At 42.9% G+C, this 21809-nt stretch overlaps 1 protein-coding gene across 1 annotated transcript in view; it reads left to right on the top strand.

The window, feature by feature from the left end:
- LOC126427318 (death-associated protein kinase 1-like) overlaps window positions 1–15454 on the top strand; it is a 35329-nt gene extending 19875 nt beyond the window's left edge. The window contains exons 2-3 of the mRNA XM_050089627.1: window positions 3917–4472; window positions 14587–15454. Coding sequence (XP_049945584.1) covers window positions 3928–4472; window positions 14587–15067 — 1026 coding nt within the window. The 5' untranslated portion in view covers window positions 3917–3927 and the 3' untranslated portion in view covers window positions 15068–15454. The remainder of the gene's footprint in view (window positions 1–3916; window positions 4473–14586) is intronic.
- The last annotated feature ends 6355 nt before the right edge of the window (window positions 15455–21809 follow it).

The following is a 21809-nucleotide window of genomic DNA, read 5'->3' as shown; positions in this document are numbered from 1 at the left end:
GAATCTATTGGTAAGATTCTTCGTAGAAAGGTGATGCCTCACGTCTGGCTTACCTCCGTGAGTTACTGAGATGAAACAGCAACGAAGCTCTCAGCTCTGCCTGATCTGCACGTCCTTTCTTGAGAAAAGACCGCTTTTCTGTGTAATCATTCGGAAAGCGACACACTTTTTCCAGACATTTTTTAGCTGTGATAAGCTAATTAGGCGGTAAAAAGTCGACAACATTTTCGTCACCGTACACGTGACTATACATTACCAATTTGCACACGTTGTTCGTATTACGTTTAGGAAGAACCGTCTTATCAGATTGCAAATGGGAACTGGCCGATTTTTCCGTGTGGCGCTGCTTGTATAGTTCCAGCCACGTACTGCTGGAGATTTCTGGTATTTTCTCCAATGACAGTGCTGCATCCAGAAGGTGCTAGCATCGGAAACAGAGGATACGCAACATGCAAAACCATCTGTGAGATGATCTTATCAACATAAACTTGTTGACATAGAGAAAACTGAGGCTGCATTTACATGTTGCGCTAAGAGATGGTGTTGCGTCAGTACGTCAGCCAAGTTCGTTAGGGGTATTTTGCAAAATGGGGACATAATTTCCTCTTGTCGGGGGTGTAGGGAGAGGGAGGTCCATACCAGTGACGGTCCTGACGTATCGGGGCGCATGGCAGCCGTACCTGCAGACCACCGCGCTCTGTGAAGTGGATGGAAGCTCCGACGGTGCCGCCTGTTTTCGTTCAGCCAGAAGTACCGGTCGCGATTCGCCTCGCGCCAAAGATTGGGACTGCTTCTGCTACGATGCAAGGGCAAGGATTTTTGATCGTTAACTGACACGAATTCATTTAAGATAACCACAAGACACTAGCTATGCGAAGTATGAACATGCTATTTCCCTTTGTCGACAAGTTTTCAGCCACAGTCATTAACAAATATCTTGAGACATCATTCTTCTGAAACAGGATATACTGTACTACAAATAAATTATATTACTGTGTTATGTCTTTTTGGGTACCTATATTTTCGGAATGGAACGTATTGACCTATTCTGCATGGATTCCTATGTAAAACTGTTGCTCTTAAAGAGGGTTAATTGAGTGAGATTTAGAAATGCATCATGCTCATTAAGCGAAGTTACGATGAAACTTAATCGTGCAATAATCAGTTACTTTTATTCTACCACCAATTAAACTACAAATTAACTACTGACATATATATAGTGTTAATGAACACTTTAATTGTAATTAATTATGACACTTCCTGAAATTTAACTGTGCCTAACTAACGTATTTCAATAAACATAATGAAATTAAGCATTGTAATTATGATTAATAAAATTTATGTAACTGTAACATCCCACTTACAATTGTGCACAGCTCGTGGTCTACTGGTTAGTACTGGAACCTCTCTATCACGGGGTGTCACGTCCGATTACCGGCTAGATCGGCGGATTTTTTTCTGCCCAGAGACTGGGTGTTAGTGTTCTCCTCATCATTTCATCATCATTCAGAAAAATGGGGAAACTGGAATGTGAAAAAGATGGATGTTGAGCGCCCTACAAACCGAACCACCACCACCACCACCACTCACAATTGTCTATGGTTGTGAATCAAGTTTACTAGTGGAAATTATCAGCAGGACTTCAAATGCTGCTCATGACTTAATTTACATCTGTAAATATTTTTGTCTGTTTCATTTAGCAGCATTTTTCTTCACAGGTCAACAAAGCGGAAGGGAAGGACATGAGCAAACTTCTGCAGTTGGTCAAACTGTGTGAGTGGAAGAATTAAATTCCAGCAACCATCTTCATAAAAATCGCTACATTGCGAATCAACCGTTTGCGGATCTGATGCAAAAATTGGGTTCTGAGTAAGCAATTGCATTGAATTTAGCGTTAAGGCAATTTAAATGAAATTACTCAGTGCTGAACTCACTGTATCTTCACTAAGAAACAGCAGTCACAAAACACAATAGTCCATTACATTTTGCTTTTCGGGTGGCAAATGTTGAATACAACATAGTGCTATACTACTGCACCTTTGTACTCCTCGGAAGACGTCACCACCATACATTTAACACTGTCAGAAGTAATTGTAACAATGAGTAAAGCGCAGCACGTGCATCGGCTATCAACGTGGCAATGAAATGACCTGGATGCTTTCTGTAGGTGAACAGAAATTGGGTGTCCGGCCCCTTCTCTCTGAACTCGTCTTCTCCTCTACCACCTCTCTTCCAGGCCCTGTCTCTTCCAGGCAACTGTCGCACTGCAGCCTGTTAAAGGAGGTAGCAACAGAAAAGGTTCCCAGATATGTGAGTGACTGAAAGACTTCTTCAATAATAGAATCTAATATGCTGTCCTTGATAAAGAGCGTTCATCAATGACAAGGGTATCGGCAGGGTGCTGTGAGAGGACCCCTGTGATCCTCCAAATACATAAATGAGCTGGCAGACAGGGTGGACAGCAATCTGCAGCTATTTGCTGATGATGCTGAGTTACAGAAAGGTGGTGTTTTTGAGTGACTTAGCAATGTACAAGGTGACTTAGACGAAATTTCTTGTTTGTATAATGAATGAAAGCTACCTTTAAACGTAGAAATATGTAAGCTATGGTAGATGAGTAGGAAAAACTATCCAGTAGTGCTCCACTAAATCATTAGAAGTGTGCTGCTTGACAGTCACGTCGATTAAATATCCTGGAGTAACGCTGCAAAGCGATATGAAATAGAACGAGCACGTAAGTAGGGTAGAAGGGAAGGCGAGTACTCAGTACATTTTAGGAATGTGCCAATAACCTGTAACGTAGATGTCTATGGAACAGTAATGCGACTCATTCTTGGGTACTGTGTGAGTGTTGATCGTCACCGGGTCGGATTGAAGGAAGAGCATCAAAGAAATTGAGGCAGGCTTCTAACATTTGGCAGCAATAGGTTTAAAGAAAATGTTACAGAGCTGCTGTGGAAACTCAAATGTCAATCCGTGGGGGGAAGCTGATGTTCTTCCAAGGAACACCATTGATAATATGTAGAGAATTGGCTTTGGCAGCTGGCAGCAGAACGATTCTGCTGGTACCAACGTACATTTCGCGTAAGGACCCAAAGATATGATTCTAGGAATTAGGACTCATAAGGAGGCATATAGACACTTGTTTCACTGTCCATTATAATTATCTGGGCTGTTATGCCGTGGTCGGTTGATGAATTCTGTGTCAATTCCCAACGTTTCGTCTCCGACTGCGGGAGATATCTTCAAGGGGGTCCGTAGCTCGATGGAAGGTACAACACACCCACTGGCTCGCTACTGACTGTACTGGGTGTGTTGGACCTTCCATCGAGCTACGGACCCCCTTGAAGATATCTCCCGCAGTCGGAGACGAAACGTTGGGAATTGACACAGAATTCATCAACCGACCACGGCATAACAGCCCGGATAATTATAATGGACATGATATTTCCGGCCGTGAAAGTCTACATTTTAGTACTTGTTTCACTGTCGCTCTACTTGGGAGTGGAACAGGAAAGGTAATTACTAGCAGTTTCCTAAATACCTGGAGTGATTATGAGGCTAAGTCGTTCAGTGAAGCACCGCTATAGATTCTCCAGGCCTTGTTTGTATTGCTTCTGATCTCCATATTTAAAACCTTCATTGTTTTGTAACACTGTACTGCGACTATAAATTTCAGAAATAGTGTCTTCACCCCTTTCTGTCGACTTCATGTGGGAAATACAGGTGTTTGATATTGTATTGTTGAAGACACGTTGCTATCACCTGTGGCTAGGGAAGGATGTCATGCAGTTGTGATTGACATGTAATGGGTGAAATTTACCCGCTGTTGCTGAGCGCAGATCACCTACACCTAAGACATGAATTTATGGTGCTGTGTAAGGGCAAATGGCTGTTCGCTGATGCCTTGTTTCAGAAACATTCACAATGGCAGCCGCCAAGGAGGTGCAAGAGGCTGCTACTACGGATGCTGGGGAAGGGGACACGGTGACTCTGGTGGCCGGGGACACACAGCTGGTAGCGCACAGGGCCGTCCTGGCAGGCAGGAGCCCCGTGTTCGCCGCCATGCTCTGCCAGGACACGCCGGAGGCCAGCAGCAGTGTGGTCACAGTACCCGACGTGGAGGGCCCGGTGCTGCACCAGCTGCTGGCCTACATGTACTCCCTCCGTGCTCCCGATGTGCCCCGCATGGCCCCACAACTCCTGGCAGCTGCCGACAGGTACGGCGTGTGGGGGCTGAAGGTCCAGTGTGGGGAGCAGCTGGCCAGTCAGCTGTCAGCAGAGAACGCGGCGCGCACGGCGGTGCTGGCAGTGAGGCACTCCTGTCCCAGCCTCGCAGAGGTCGCTGTCGCCTTCATAAAAGCCAACTCGCTGGTGTTTGCCACAGCAGGTTGGGCCGATGCAGTCCTCAACCACCCTGATGAGGTGGTCAAAGTGAGTCAGTTGCTCGGTGGGCCACTAACAGAAACCAGGTAAGTGCGAGGCAAGATGATCACCTGCACTTCCAAAACTCTGTGCCCATCTCTCTCTCTCTGTCTCTTTGTGTGTGTGTGTGTGTGTGTGTGTGTGTCTGTCCAAGGCTATAATGTTTGCCATTGAGTTTGTATAGATGTCTCTGTCCTGTAAAATGCAGCTTCATTGATGCCTACAATGCCTGGTACCTCAGAATACTTTTGTTGCCTGCCAGATTCAAAGAGAATTGTTAAGGCTTTCGTCGCCACTTGTTGACAAACTGCCTACTGCCTTCTATCTCGGGTTCTTTGGCCTTTGTTCGTCTGAAGATTTTACTGACGTTTCGCCAGCACGAGTGGCTGACATTGGCAAAGCTTCACCCTCCACTGCCAGTGGTGAACTGGAGCCCACCTCGCTGTCGCAGACGGGATGACTGGACGATCAATCATTACCAGGATGAAAGAACATAAGAGACATTGCAGGTTGGGACAGCTTGAGAAATCAGCCGCTTATTCAGAGAAGCTGTAGAAATAGAAACACACGTGAATGGCTTTAACAAGAAAGCGGAAAGCCTTAAGGTAAACGGATCCTGGATTCCTGTAATGCAGCGAACGACCGTCGCAGGTAGCAAGAGTCCAACTGCACCGGAAATGACCGCGGAAAAGCCCTCAGACATTGGTGCAACAGGTACATATGGTCTGTGGCTGTGAGCTCGTCTCCAGTTAATCACCGGCAATGGAGGGTGAAGCTTTGACAATGCCAGCCACTCATGCTGCCGTAACATCAGTAAAATCATCAGACGAACATCGGCCAAAGAACCAGAGACAGAAGCTAATAGGCAGTTTTGTCACATTCAGACATATCTCTAAATTTAACAGTGTTTACCAGCAGATGTCATGAAATAGCCCAAGTTTTCATAGCTTCAAAAATTTTGACCTTTAAACGGTCCCTCCTTATTTGTTGTCACTGTTAAATTGCATGTGTACAAAACGTTGCCCTATAGCTTTCTGCATCAGGTGTCTCAACAAAGGTACAAACCCTTTGTATACAGCATCAGTCATTTTGCTGTGGGCACAAAGATGTGTTGCTCAGCACATAAGCCGAAGCAGTGATGTGTCTAGTTTGGGGCCAAGACGAGCTGTGCCTCTGGCCTCATTCTGTGCACTGTGCAGGTCACTAAAATCCTGTTTGCATAAAGTAGAGTTTAAAGCGGTTTAGTGTGTCTTCTGCAACTGCTACTTGCAGTAAAATACCTAGCAATAGTGTCACGCTGCGTAAACACAAGAAAAGATGAGGACTAAGTGTGTCACTCATAACCAACACCTGGTACAAAGTAGCCTACTGCAGCACAGATCATGTTGAGCAACAATATATTTACAGTTTTCGATTGATGATGTAGCTAATATAGACCTGAGGAAATCAGTTCGTCTAAAGTAGATAGTCAGAGCAATTGCTATTCCGAACTCGGTGTTTACAATCTGAAAATAATTTTCTCAGCACAATCCTTTATTGTCTTTAGACGGTACAGGAAAACTTTTTAACTACATTTAAGGCACAGCAGATGAAACAGTTTCTCTTTAATGGCTTGTATAGAAGATTCGCAGAAAAGGTGAAGTGAGCGTCTTTGCACCCATGTGAGGTTGATTATTATGCATGCAACCTGTGACCAGCTCAAAGGATAAGAACCCAGGCCTAACGGCAGCTCTGGGTGCTCCCATGCAGTGTGGAGTCTCCCCATATTGTTTCTTTCTGTTCAGCCATCATGCAGAGCACATGCAACACTCACTCCCACAGAAGGGGTTTAGTGGTCAACATGCTTTGCTTGCATCCATGATGAAAAGGCGTCATATTTGTCTGCCTGTCTTTCAAGTTTTCTGTATCTGTACAAAACTCTCCAGTAACTGCCACAGGATTTCCTTCAGTTAGGATGCTGCTGACGGCCTTCTCTACCCTATCCATTGCTGCTGCTGTAGTGATATTTAACTTCCATTTGATCCACACCACTTAGTCATATATTCCCCTGAATTTCTGATAGCTAATAACATTTTTGGCTACACTTAAATATTTATGCAATACTTTGTGCTGTTTACTTACTAGAAATTTTCTCTTTTGGTTAAATTGGCTGCACTTCCTAGATCATTGATAATTAACTTCTAGCCCCAATTGTTAATTATTCAGCCTGATTCCCTCTTGTTTGGTTAGCATGACATGAAAATTCATGTTTGAAACACGAAATACACTCCTGGAAATGGAAAAAAGAACACATTGACACCGGTGTGTCAGACCCACCATACTTGCTCCGGATACTGCGAGAGGGCTGTACAAGCAATGATCACACGCACGGCACAGCGGACACACCAGGAACCGCGGTGTTGGCCGTCGAATGGCGCTAGCTGCGCAGCATTTGTGCACCGCCGCCGTCAGTGTCAGCCAGTTTGCCGTGGCATACGGAGCTCCATCGCAGTCTTTAACACTGGTAGCATGCCGCGACAGCGTGGACGTGAACCGTATGTACAGTTGACGGACTTTGAGCGAGGGCGTATAGTGGGCATGCGGGAGGCCGGGTGGACGTACCGCCGAATTGCTCAACACGTGGGGCGTGAGGTCTCCACAGTACATCGATGTTGTCGCCAGTGGTCAGCGGAAGGTGCACGTGCCCGTCGACCTGGGACCGGACCGCAGCGACGCACGGATGCACGCCAAGACCGTAGGATCCTACGCAGTGCCGTAGGGGACCGCACCGCCACTTCCCAGCAAATTAGGGACACTGTTGCTCCTGGGGTATCGGCGAGGACCATTCGCAACCGTCTCCATGAAGCTGGGCTACGGTCCCGCACACCGTTAGGCCGTCTTCCGCTCACGCCCCAACATCGTGCAGCCCGCCTCCAGTGGTGTCGCGACAGGCGTGAATGGAGGGACGAATGGAGACGTGTCGTCTTCAGCGATGAGAGTCGCTTCTGCCTTGGTGCCAATGATGGTCGTATGCGTGTTTGGCGCCGTGCAGGTGAGCGCCACAATCAGGACTGCATACGACCGAGGCACACAGGGCCAACACCCGGCATCATGGTGTGGGGAGCGATCTCCTACACTGGCCGTATACCACTGGTGATCGTCGAGGGGACACTGAATAGTGCACGGTACATCCAAACCGTCATCGAACCCATCGTTCTACCATTCCTAGACCGGCAAGGGAACTTGCTGTTCCAACAGGACAATGCACGTCCGCATGTATCCCGTGCCACCCAACGTGCCCTAGAAGTTGTAAGTCAACTACCCTGGCCAGCAAGATCTCCGAATCTGTCCCCCATTGAGCATGTTTGGGACTTGATGAAGCGTCGTCTCACGCAGTCTGCACGTCCAGCACGAACGCTGGTCCAACTGAGGCGCCAGGTGGAAATGGCATGGCAAGCCGTTCCACAGGACTACATCCAGCATCTCTACGATCGTCTCCATGGGAGAATAGCAGCCTGCATTGCTGCGAAAGGTGGATATACACTGTACTAGTGCCGATATTGTGCATGCTCTGTTGCCTGTGTCTATGTGCCTGTGGTTCTGTCAGTGTGATCATGTGATGTATCTGACCCCAGGAATGTGTCAATAAAGTTTCCCCTTCCTGGGACAATGAATTCACGGTGTTCTTATTTCAATTTCCAGGAGTGTATATTAAAACTGCTCTACATTTTCTTTAAAGAAGCTGTTTTCGAAACACATCACCCATGAATATACTATATAATCGCATTAATGTGACAACCTGTCAAAGGCCTGAATAAGCTCCTTTGGCAGCACAACGTATGTGGGAAGAGAGTCAATGAGTTTCTGGAAGGTACAGACAGGCCAGCTGCACTAGTCTTCTCAATTTATAATCCGTGGCATGAACAGCACACTCGAGGTAGTCCCAAAGATCCTCGATTGAAGTGGTGAGGGGGAAAGGGGGGAGTTGTAGGAAGGCTGGGAAATATGAAAAAGAAAATATGATGCCTGAATCCAGATTTAACGTGACCAGCGAATTGAAATGGAAAGACGGATGGCCTGTTAGAGGAATGTGATGATATCAACAGGATGAGGAAGTTGAGGAAAAGGTCAACGCTGAATAGCAACCCAGGAGTAATTTTGAAGAGTTCAGTGATTTATTTGTGTCATAATTAGCAAAACAATAGCAACAATAATTCAGTTTTGGAAGCCATTGTCACTCCCAGAAAATCTAGTGACAGGAAGATAGTATACAACAATAGTGAATATGTATCTCTGTATGTAAAAAGAGAGAAACATCTAATAATCATTGGGTTCCTATAATAGGGGAAGGTAAAAAGACATAGTTAAGAGACAATATAAGATTATCGGAAAGAATGAGAGAGGAGAAAGTTTCCTAGAATTCTGAATTAAATATCTACTGGTAACAATATACACGATCTTAAAGAGTCAAATCGGAAGAAAGTGGAAAAGGCCTGTTCTGCCTCAGCTCCTCAAGATATGGAGCACCTTGGTCGCGCCGCTGCAGTTTTGCATCACAGCCTGTCCCAGCATTAACACACATATAGAGCAGAAACTCAACCCGTTATAGATTACTTTTCTGGCTGTTCCAATAAACTTAGTGCTGATAGCACCACCTACGTTTATGGGAGATGTGGGGGTGGGGGGAGGAACTGAGTTTCTTCACATGAGAGTAACAATACAGCTCCCTGTAGTACCATGGCTGTTATTCCCTGATGTCTTCACATACTATTACCCTGTCCCTTCTTCTCGTCACAGTTTCCCACATATGAGTATCCTCACCTGTTTTATGGAGAACTTCCACAGTTCCTTTATCAGTTCACATCTTTCTATAGCCTCCCATTCTGAATGTGGTTTTCTCTTTTCTTGCTTTTCTCACAGCCCACGATTCATTTTCATTCACTACTCAGCTCCAGATGCACATTCTCAGATACTTCTTCTACAGATTAAGGTCTATGTTTGGTATTTGTAGTCTTGTTTTCTGAGGAATGTCGTATTACCCTGCTGGAGCAACATTCATTGTCCCTCATGTCAATGTTTGTTGCTAATGTGGTCCTTAATTTTCATAACTTTATCAATGTTATTTCTACTACTACCCAATACATTCATTTTTCTTTAGATTGCAAATCCTAATGCTGTATTCATTAGACTATTCATTTCATTCAACCACTCTGGTAATTCTTTCTCACCTTTGCTAATGATAACAACACCATCCGCGAATCCTTTCATTCTGAATTTTAATTCTATTCCTGATTCTCTTAAGTTGCAGCAGTGATACCTCGATTTTAGTTTTAAACGATTAGGGTGAACCATTTCTAGCATACTTTGAATTAGTTCCTCTTTCTTCCATTCCTATTTTTCCCTGTCGATTATTGTATATAACTATATATTACCTGCATTTCCCCTATTTATTAAACAATTTTTCAGGATTTTCTACTAGTTGCACCATTTTACACTGCCAAAGCTTCCTAAAGATAGACGTTTCCAATGAACATTCCTTTATTTTTGGTAAATATTGCTTCCATTACCAAGTGCAAGTGCCTCTCTGAGGCCTTTATCTTTCCTAAATCCAAACTTATCAGACTATATAATAGATCTTAAATTTTCCTTATCATTCTACTGTATGTTGTTCTCTTCATAGATTTGGATGCATGAGTTGCCAAGCTGATTGTGTGGAAGTCTCCACTTATTGGCCTTTGCCTGCTTCTATAGTATCTGCATGACATTTTTTTCTGAAGGTCTGCTTGTATGTCCCTTGTCATAGGTTGTGAAACCAACTTGAACAGTCATATGGGTGTCACTTTCACCAAATGTCATAGAAATTTCAAAGTAATATTATCCAACCAGATTGTCTTGTTTATGAGCAAGTATTCCAAAGCTTTTCTTAAGTTCTAATACTGAGTCCCCTATGTTTTGTTATTTGATGACCATTTTTTCTTGTGTCATGTCATCTGATAGTTCCTTTCACTCATAGAGGTCTTCACTATACTGTTTCTATCGTTGCTCTGCTCTGCTTTTAACAGCGAAATTCCTTTCTAACTCTTGATCTTGAATGCTCACACTTTCCCAGCAACCATTTTGCTTTGTCTTTCCAGAACTTCCTTTTTCATTGGTTCCTTAGTGACCTGTAATGCTGTAGGGAACAGTTCCAGAAATGACATACTATTTTAATGTTTTGTTTTTATTCAAAAAATTTAATCATTTTTTATTATGTAAACACTTCAAAATCCAGGACATACACAAAAATGATTAGAAATCATTAAACATGAAACTACAATATTAAGAAAAAATTAAGACAAGAAACTATGCCCATGTGTCATTTTATACTTACAATAGGGACAAAATGATAGTGCACAATTTTCAGAAAAAGGAAACACCCTAAGCCAAAACCTCTTGAGGGTTTAATACATATCTATGCATATGTTTCTAAGGTCAGAAAAGATTTCTCACAAAATTCATAACTGTAGCTGGGATATCAGCATACTGTGAGCCCATACCTTACATCTAGTATATTTAATGCACGATTCCCCTGGTCTTGAATGGGAGAAGATAGTGCAGTACATACAAACACAGTCATGAAAGGCAAAGGTCCCAAGTTTGAGTCTCGGTTGGGCACACAGTTTTAATCTGCCAGGAAGTTTCATATCAGTGCACACTCTGCTGCAGGGTGAAAATCTCATTCTGGAAACACAGTCATCTTCATCTGCACTGAGATCTGAGTTATAGGCTTCCACCCTGCTTAACTATATCCTTTTGCAAGCTTGCCAAAATATCTGTCAATCCTCAGTAAATTTTCACTGGTGTACTTTCTCTTCTAGAAGCTTGTTGTTGGTACAGCTGCTCAGAAAGCCAGAAGAAACCAGAGTTATTTTACGTGTCCTTAATGAGCATTGTACTGCAACACGAACTGGAAATACTTCCTTTTACAAGTCTGAAAGCTGTTTGTGGAAGTATTCCTCTTCAGATGGTGAAATATTCTGTAAAACATGTGAACATGCCGGAAATTGGGATATTCGTTGTCACGCCTAGGTGGATGTGAATTTTGGTCACTATGTACAGGCAAAGATTGTTTTCGTCCAAGCTGCCGGCCGAGCCCATTGCATACAGGGAGCATGCAGCATTGTGTGTCCCATGAGCCAGAGAGGCGGCCGCAGTTTATGCCTTCTTTTCACTCTCCTTTGGCAACAGGATGGCTTGGATGTTGGCCAGGACAAAAGCCTCTGTGGTGATGTCAGAGGGCAGCATGTTGCACATCTTATTGTTGCAGATTGCAAGTCCAAGTGGTGCAGGTTGATGTATGTCTTATTGTTGCAGGCTACGATTCCATCCAGTTCAAGCACTCAGCTGCTAGGTACTCAATGATGGCGGCGAGGTAGAATGGTTCCCGGGCACCCACAGGCCCTGCATAGTTAGCCTTGCGCAAAAGAGGGTGGATTCTGCTGACTAGGAACCGAAGCCCAGCCCTGCTTGAGTGGAACTTTCACTTTCCCTTGACTTAGCCTCCCTTTTTGCGTGTGGACATTTCAGCTAGCTAAGTGATGCAGGTGAACGAGAGGGCAGCAACAGTGTGACCTGAAGTGAGTCAAGCAACTTTAGGAAATCCACTCAGTATTAACCACACATGCTTCTATACCTTATGCAGTGGCAAAGAGCTAACGCATTTGGCACTGGGTGACGTTGGGTGTGTTTCAAGGAGGTTTGAAACTTTCATTATAATGGGTCTTCATGGGCCCAAAAATGCAAACGTGTATTGGCTGAAGTTGGCTATTACAGTGGGATAGTAGGCAAAATAGAGAAGCTCCATTTTCATTGGCACATTTCAGTACTTGAACATGTTTGAGATTCCAGCTATCATCATCAGTGATAAACACTTTATTATCTTTGTTTACCTTAATGAAACTAGAAAAATTTCTCCAGCCATTCGTCCACTTTCTGGCCCTATTTCTAGAGTTCTTATAGGTACTCCATCAGTTAATTGCTCTTTCGGTTTTTTCTGGGGTAGAGTAAAGCTGGAGGTATAAAGTTAGCTGCAGAATTCATGCACACTAATGTTGTAATGTGCAACCCCCTTTCAACAATTGTAAGTACCCCCACTTGTATCTCCAGTCATTGCAAACAATTTTTGACTCATGTCCACACATGAAAGTACAGATAAATTCATGCTGGCGAAATTCCTTCTTTATTGAGGACATTCATATACCATGTAAAATCTATTAACCTGAACTTTATTTAATACCACTGCATGAGCCAAAGTAGCAGCTTCCAGCTCCCTTGAAAATAAATCGGGATTGTGTGTCATAAATCCTTTCAGTCAGTCCTGCCAGCAATTTTCTTCTCCTTGTTAAATTTGTGAGAGATACAATTTTGTTCTGCGGCTTAGTAAGCTAGTTCCTTTGGGACACTATATCCTGCATAAACCCCTCGTCAAATGTAGACGAAACCTCTGACCCTCCGTTTGTGGCATGCCTTCTGAAAGTCGCCTGTGATACACCAAATTGTCTGGCTGCTCTCAATCAGCCAATTTCATTCTTGTTTACTATATTGATGGCCCTTTCCATGGCTTATTTATCCCATGACGGGCATGTAGTCTTTCGGACAAACATTTTAACAAACTGCAAAAATTTGGTAGGAATTGGGATCAAGCTCTTTTATGGTATTAGTAATGCTATTGCAATGTATTTGTAAATATTTTAAATGGTTTTATTACGTCAGTTGATCAGACAAAAATAAGTCTTTTGCCCTTACTCATGATATGTCATTTTGTGGTATACATGTAGACATAGATGAAGTGACTTAGTTGCTCTTTACCATAGCCTCGGATTCCAAACAACAGGGTCTGTTCATACACAGTCCCATGATGCTTTAACTTGATTTTGGTATCTCTGTGCACTCTGTGTTCTAAAATGAAGTAGCAACATTGCTACTATGTAGTAAATGTCACTGTTGGTCCCTGTAAACCAGTGAACACAACAGAGGTAGGCAGTGGAGCACAAGCACCACCACCACCACCACCACCACCACCACCACAACCATTGATGGACCTAGTAAGGCACTATGGGGGTCAACACGATTTGCAGGCTGTTAAATATTGTAGACTTGTTCATGATTCACATTGTCTACCTCATTATTCAATAGGACAGGTTATGGAATGTTACATAAATTTTCAAAAAGCTTATTCATCGAGAGTACATGAGGTATGTAAGAGTTCATTAATTTTTCATTCCATTTCATGGATTTATTTTAATATGGAACAGTCGTATTACCATTTTAGTTCGCATCTGATATTTTAACAGAATGGATCTGGGCATATGGAAGATGAATATTATGTTGATAAGTTGTAATAAATCTCTTGGCAGAATAAGAAAAGTACATATCATTTATTTGCTTTGTTTGTCCAGAAGTTGCCACATTTTAGTTACCAGCACATGCCACACGCATTTTACAGTATGTATTCTTTTCTAGGATGACTGTAGTGAACTTGTCAGATACAAGTGACACTTTGTGTGTGTGTGTCTGTGTTTCCCTGTTTTTTTCAAATATGTTCATGTAGAAGACTGTTCACTGTTAGAGGCTTCAGTTGCACACACACACACACACACACACACACACACACAATGGAGAAGTAGTAGATTACATGCCATTGTTACATGTAAAATGTTTCAATGAATTTCTTTTATGTGAAACAGAAGCTGGCTAGATTTACTGATAAGGTCACCAAATTTACCAATAAGAGGTTTGAAGGATTTTGCTTTAATGTCAGGAAAGTCTTTAACATGTAAATGTAAATTGTTTTGTGTGTAATCTTTGATAGTTTCACAGAGAACTAGTATAACCTGCCTGAAGCATCTATTTTAGGGGATATAACGACTGCTAAGAAACAGCACACCAAGTTCAAAGAAAGTTAGTTACAGGAATCAGTGTGTCGGAATTTGACAGATGAAAATCTTGAGAGGTTGCATTAAGAAACTTTTAATGGATGGTGGTTGAAGACAGAACCACTATACCTTAATATATGAGTTTCGTATCATAGAAGGGGAATATAGTAGGGTCGTTGTTGGACATATGTATACATTTTTGGTTGTATGTTTTCTTTATTAAGTGTGTGATTTGAGGAAGGTGTGAGAATTTTTATGTTTTGTGCAGGAGCCTTCCTGGAAAGGAGACTCGCCGAGGACTGATCCAGGCAGCTAAGGAGGGGGCGGTGGAGGAGCTCAGGGTGCTTCTCGCGACAGGGGCGAAAGTGGGGGCGAGGGACGAGGACATGTGGACTGCTCTGCACTGGGCAGCTGAGAGGGGACACCTGGAAGCAGTAACATGTCTGGTGGAAGGTGGAGCAGAGGTGGATGTGAGGGACAGCAGGCAGAACACCCCGCTGCACTGGGCTGCATACTGTGGTCACGTGGCTGTGACACGGCGATTGCTGGACTCCTCTGCTGACCCCGATGCCAGGGATAAGTATAGGTGGACGCCGCTGCACTGTGCAGCAAGATGCGGCCACACAAAGGTGGCGGCCGTGCTGCTCGATGCAGGGGCTGACACTCAGGCCAGAGACGCACACGGGCACGAACCATGGGTCATCGCGAGGCAGAACGGCAAGCAGCAGCTCTTGGAGATGCTATCGTGAAGCATTCAGTGCAACAAACAGCTCTGCAATGATGCTGAAATGACTCTCTAGATCTGTTTGTGATATTGTTCTAAATACAGAATGGGAATGTGAGTTCTACAGTCCATCATTTGTACTCACCTTTAAGTAGGACTCACGTACAGTGGTGTCATTATCATAGACTTTGTATTCTGTGGTGTGCGAGGCAATTGGGGTTAAGCAGCCGTTCATGCAAGGTGCCTGCCACTTTCAGACTTGACACACAAATGATTAAACAAGAAATTCTATACTTTGACTGAATGCAACACAATCATACAACTGTTAGAATGATTATTGTTCATGGTCCTGTGTGATAATGCAGCTGTAGTTCCATTGTCAACAGAATAAAAATAAGGTAAATTCTTATAAAAGAAAAGGACACAGTCAACTTTCCAGATTAAAAGATATGAATATGTTTCTCTGATATAACATGGTATCTACTTTTGCATCTGCTGCAATAATGGAATAGCTCGTTTATTTAATTATAATGTCATACTGGTAGCATTATTCACATTAGCTTATGTGCTGGTCATCTGGAATTGTAAAAGCAGTTCACGTTTAACTGCAGAGAAGCAAAGCACAATCTGAAGTCTCATGACCTTCATGTGGCCGTAACGCTGCTGACATGAAACATGATATGATCTGACAGATATTGTTGAACTTCACCCCGACGCATGGGATGCCATTGCAAATCTCACTACTTTCGACATTTCCCTTCTTTCAACCTTCTGTGCATTCCTCCATCCAGCTATCGTCAGATAAGCGCTTGTAGCAACTCTGGACAGACAGGCCCCACTGCTGACAGCACTCTCACTGCCCCAGTTGGCAGTCTTTGTAACTACAAATTGCAGGAATTCTACAGCCGATACCACAATGTGACGTACTTATGTAGACTATTGGGTCACGAAAAGGAACACTTAACATTAGATAAATATGCCACCCCAATACAAAAGAAACGAAGAAAATTGGGCTTGTTACATTTTATGGAATAGCTATACTGATAGAAAGAACTTGGCAATTTGCGAAAATGAGAAGCAATATGGTCGGCAGCCTCGTTTCCCAAGGGGGGACTTACAGACGACTACCAGAGAGCAGCACAGCAAGTTGTGATATCATGAAACATAATACACACATCAAAAAATATTTTGCATCACCCCAGTTCCCAGAACTCCTGAACATAGACGTTTATTGTGGATATTGTATCACAGACACAGTCCCTTTGACGGTTCAGAGATGTCACTAAACACGCCCAAAGATGTAAAACAACCATGGCTCATGTTGTCTGCAGTTCAACCACGCCTAGACGGTCAAGACTGCGGTTCGATCACGTCCGCATTGTTACTTTCTGAAAGGAAGGGCTCTCAACAAGGCATCGCTGAGTGAAACAAAGCAGTGTTGTTCGAACATGGAGGAGATACAGAGAGACAGGAACTGTCGATGACGTGCCTCGCTCAGGCCGCCCAAGGGCTGCTACTGCAGTGGATGACCGCTACCTATGGATTATGGCTTGGAGGATCGCTGACAGCAACGCCACCGTGTTGACTAATGCTTTTCGTGCATCCACAGGACGTCATGTTATGACTCAAACTGTGTTCAATGGGCTGTATGATGCGCAACGTCATTCCCAACATCAATGGCGAGGTCAGCGTACGCCACTGGTGGTCATGGAAGGCGCCGTAACGGCTGTACGATACATGAATGCCATCCTCCAACCGATAGTGCAACCATATCAGCAGCATATTGGCGAGGCGTTCGTCTTCATGCACGAAAATTCGAGCTCCCATTGTGCTCATCTTGTGAATGACTTCGCCGTCCGCTGTGGCCGAGCTTTTCTAGGCGCTTCAGTCTGGAAACGCGCAGCGGCTATGGTCATAGGTTTGAATCATGCCCGAGGCATAAATGTGTGTGATGTCCTTAGGTTGGTTAGGTGTAAGTAGTTCTAAGTCTAGGGGACTGATGACCTCAACATCTGAGGTCCCATAGTGCTTAGAGCCATTTGAACCATTTGTGAATGACTTCCTTCAGGATAACGAAATCGCTTCACTAGAGTGGCCAGCATGTTCTCCAGACATGAACCCTATTGAATATGCCTGGGATAAATTTAAAAGTGCTATTTATAGACGACGTGACCCACCAATGACTCTGAAGGATCTGGGCCGAATCGCCATTGATGTATGAGACAATCTGGACCAACAGTGCCTCGATGAACTTGTGGATGGTATGCCAATATGAATACAGGCATGCATCAATATAAGAGGAAGTGCTACTGGGTATTAGAGGAACCAGTGCATAGAGCAATCTGGACCACCACCTCTGAAAGTCTCGCTGTATGGTCGTACGATATGGAATGTGTGATTTTCATGAAGAATAAAAAGGGCAGAAATGATGTTTATGTTGATCTCTATTCCAGTTTTCTGTACAGGTTCTGGAACTCTCGGAACTGAGGTGATGCAAATTTTTTTTGAAGTGTCTGCAAACATGCCAGAACGTAGGAAATTTGTGGGATTTACAGGGAGTTCGTTGTAGACCCCTTAATTCTTAAGTACAGCGAAGATCCTCTTTGATTTCGTTCAAACTACTGAAACAGTGCCCAGTGATATAGTAAGGAATTAATAATGGCTCATTGAAAACCACAGAAAATTCTATGTTTCTAGTATCATTGTGTGTACTCTCAATAATAAAATTACAACCATCAAATTAGTTGTATTTGAGGCAGAAGAGTGACTGTCAACTTTGAGCACAACATAGTAAGAGAGATTTTACAATGTCACTCTGGGAGCTTGACACATACCAGAGAGAATGATACTGGAAGGCAGTAATGCAACTCATGAAAGTACAGTTAACAAATTACATAAGCTTTGGCTCACAAATCAATTGAATGACAGTAATAAGTGTGTATGTGTGGGAGGGGGGTTCCAACAAAGAAAATAGTCTTACCTTATTTAATTCGTTTATTCCTTTATTGCTGGTAATGGCACAGTTTCAGTGACTAAAACAAATCTTTAGATGAAATAAAACTTCTACACTTACGTAAAAGAGCAGGTATTCCATATCAACTCAAGTACCAACAGCATTAATGTGCCTTTCATTAATTCAGCGCCTAGATACAACCATGCCACTGAAGTCCTTTATGTAGTCAGTCATTGGACATTCAGCAAATATAGAAGAGTCGTAATATTTTGTAGTTAAAGCAACCACTTTCTTTGGCTATACTTGTACACTGTTAGTGTAAAGAAATTTCCAGAAATTCTCCAAAATAATCTTAAAAATCGATTAAAATTATGTTCTGAGAAGGGATGAAAATGCCTCAGGGTCAAATTAGCTGTATAGAGGCTCTTTTATTAGACAACACAGCCACACCATTATTGGTGCAATGTACAGTGATAATTACACTGCATAAGGCTAGAGGCGATGTAGGATGTACCAACATTCAAGTTGTAAACTGATTAACCCTATAACCAACGGAAATGTTATCAGATTAGCTTAACTCTGAATTCTACAGCAAACCATCCCATGGTGGAATATGGTGACTCCTTATTAAAGTGGTCTTAAAATGCAGTTTCGATTAAAGAGGAGTGCAGTTAGCACCTGCAATTTCTCCATCGTGTGGTTAAAACCATTGTTCACTTAGACTGCCCATAAAACTGTGCTAAGTGACGAAGGAGCTACAACATTGTATCCAGCTTCTTGGGCCCTGCTAGTGTGAGTTCATCTTGTATGGGGTCCATTACAGTGGGCAGTTGTGACACTCGCCCAATAGAATTCACTTTGAGGTACTAATATGAATCAAAATAGTGGATGGGGTAGGAAATGAACATGTGAAATGAATGATGGAAACACTAGATGGTTTAGTCATCACTTAGCACAGTTTTATTGGCAGTCAACATGAACCATGGTTTTATTCACATGATGGAAGCATTTCATTTGCAACAAGAACGCTGTGGGCTGTAAGGCATGTCGGAGCTAACATCTGGCTAGGTGGGATGGTTTAATCTTTCTCTATTCGTAGACACTCACCTCTACATTCCACAAATCTGCTTTCTGATCTACAGCGACGAGCAGTGTCACTCCATCAAATAGTGTAAAATAACTGAACGAAATATTCGTGTCCCTAAATTGCAGTACTGTTTGCTGTAAGCTTGTCCTACACATGAAGTCTTCGTTCACTAGATAATTGAAGTAAGCTCTCGGAAAAATCTATACATAGTAAAAGTCACAAATGTTGATTTGCTTCACTCAAACTGCACACCCTTACTGAGTGGTACCCACATCAAACCTATGACCTACTAGGTAGAAACCACAACAAATATTTTGCTCATGTTCATACATGTTAAAAATCCAAAAATGTTACATTTTCTTCATACACCCTTCAGTCAGTGTAATAAGAGTATATAGCAGGTTGGATACCCCCACCTACTATGTTTCCATTGCTCAGTAATACAGCAGACACACAAAAACTTCTTCACAGCCAGTCTTAGGCCTCTGTAACTTTATTATGTGGCTATTGTGAATCTATTGGTATAATTAATTTTTTTGAGCTATCGATTTTTTGACTGGTTTCATGTATTCCACCACTAATTCCTATCCTGTGCCAACCCTTTCAGATCAGAGTAGCACTCGCTACCTACATCGCCAATTACGTGCTTGATTTGTCAGGTCTGTCTTTCTCTACAGTTTTTACTCTCTGCAGCTCCCTCCAGTATCATGAAAATTACTGCCAGATATCTAGACAGATTTCGTACCATCCTTCCCCTTGTTCTTGTCAGTGTTTTTCATACATTACTTTGCTTGTATTTTCTGGGGATGACCACCTCATTCCTTATCTTATCAGTCCACCTGATTTTCAACATTCTTCTGTAGCACCACATCTCAAGTGCTTCGATCCTGTCATGTTCTAGTTTTTCAACGGTCCATGTCTCACTACCATATAATGCTGTGCTCCAAACGTACGTTCTCAGAAATCTTCCTCAAGCTGAAATCTATTTTGCATACTAGCAGACTTCTCTTGTCCACGAATGCCCTTTTTGTCAGTGCTGGTCTGCTTTTTATGTCCATCATTGGTTATTTTGCTGCCTAGGCGGTAGATTCCTAAACTTTATCTACTTTGTGATAACCAATTCTGATGTAAAACTTCTTGCTGTTGTCATCTGTGCTGCTTCTCACTGTATTCGCGTTTCTTCGATTTAGTCTCAATTCATATCTTGTACTCCAGTAGACAGTTTATTCCATTCAGCAGATCCTATCATTCTTCTTCAGTTTCACTGAGGATAACGCTGCTATTAGCAAATCTTATCACTGTCCTTACACTTTGAATTCTACTCCCACTCTTTAACCTTTCTTTTATTTCATCACTGCTTCTTCAATTTGTGAATTGAATGGTAACGATGAAATACTAGACCCCTGTCTTACATCCTTTTTAATTTGTGTACTTCATTCTAGGTCTTCCAGACTTATCCTTCATCTTGGTTCTTGTACGTATTGTATATTACCTGTTATTCTCTGTAGCTTGTCCATATCTTTCGTAGAATTTAGAGTATGTTGCACCATTTTACATTGTCGAATACCTGATGTAGGCCAACAGATCGTATGAAAATGTCTGGATATTTCTTCGGTATCACTTCCCTTATCAACTGCAGCATTAGAACTGCCTCCCTTGTGCCTTTATCCTTCCTAAAAATAAACCATCTAACAGATCCTGAATTTTCTTTTCCATTCTTCTGTATACTATTCCTGTTGAGAACATCGACACATGAGCTGTTAAGGTGAATTCTCAGAGTTATTGACTCTTGCGAAATTCGAAATGGTGTGGGTGCCGGTTTCTGAATGTCAGACAGTATATCGTATCATACGTTCTACACTCCAGTGTGAACAGTCGATTTGTTGCCACTTCCCCAAGTGATTTTAAAGATTATCTTCCAAAGCTCTTTTCAATTCTGATTCTAATATTGTATCACCCCTCTCTTCTATATTGACTACTGCTTCTTCTTCTATCACCTAAACAGCCAACAGTTCCTACCCGTCATAGTGGCCTTCTATGTGTTCTTTTCATCTATGTACTGGGAAATGAGAGCAACGTGTGATGAATTTCACTGTCAGCCCATCGGAACGATGAATTTTTCTCACACTGTCAAACATTGAGGCTAGCATCGGGTTTAGGGACTGTTCAGGGAAAGAGAAATACTTAGGAGCTGATGACACGGCCTATCTTGTGAAGGGGTGTCTACAATAATTTGACAGGCAGAAACTCCTGTAATACAAGCAGGTGCACTGCAGTGCAGTGGCACTATGGCATTGTGTAGTACTGAAGAAAAGGTAGTGATGGGAGAGTCAGCATATGGCCAGTTGCAGAGTTGAGTCGAAGGGGTGGGGGTGGGGGGGGGGGCAGGGTTGAAGCAGGGACTGCTGGTGAATCTGCATCCACACCTGTATACCACAGGCAACTTTAGGCTGACTTAGGGTGGCTACTTGTTGGGAAACTGTCACTGCCCCAACACTCTCTTTGATCCACTCAAGAATGGTGTATGGGAAGAATGAATGAAGGAGAGCTTGCCTCACAATCGAAAATCATGGTTTATAGCTGCTTGAAAGTCGTTGCTAAAGTATATTTACGTACTCAAATTCTTCTGGAATATACGTATGGAACGCTGGTGGACAGTTTAATGTACGAAATAAAATATAAAACTAACTTGATATCAATCCCTTTGAGGTTGATACGGTTTCTGTT

This window comes from Schistocerca serialis, chromosome 11, assembly GCF_023864345.2.
Source record: "Schistocerca serialis cubense isolate TAMUIC-IGC-003099 chromosome 11, iqSchSeri2.2, whole genome shotgun sequence".
Lineage (NCBI taxonomy): Eukaryota > Metazoa > Arthropoda > Insecta > Orthoptera > Acrididae > Schistocerca > Schistocerca serialis.
This window is presented reverse-complemented; position numbering and strand designations above follow the sequence as displayed.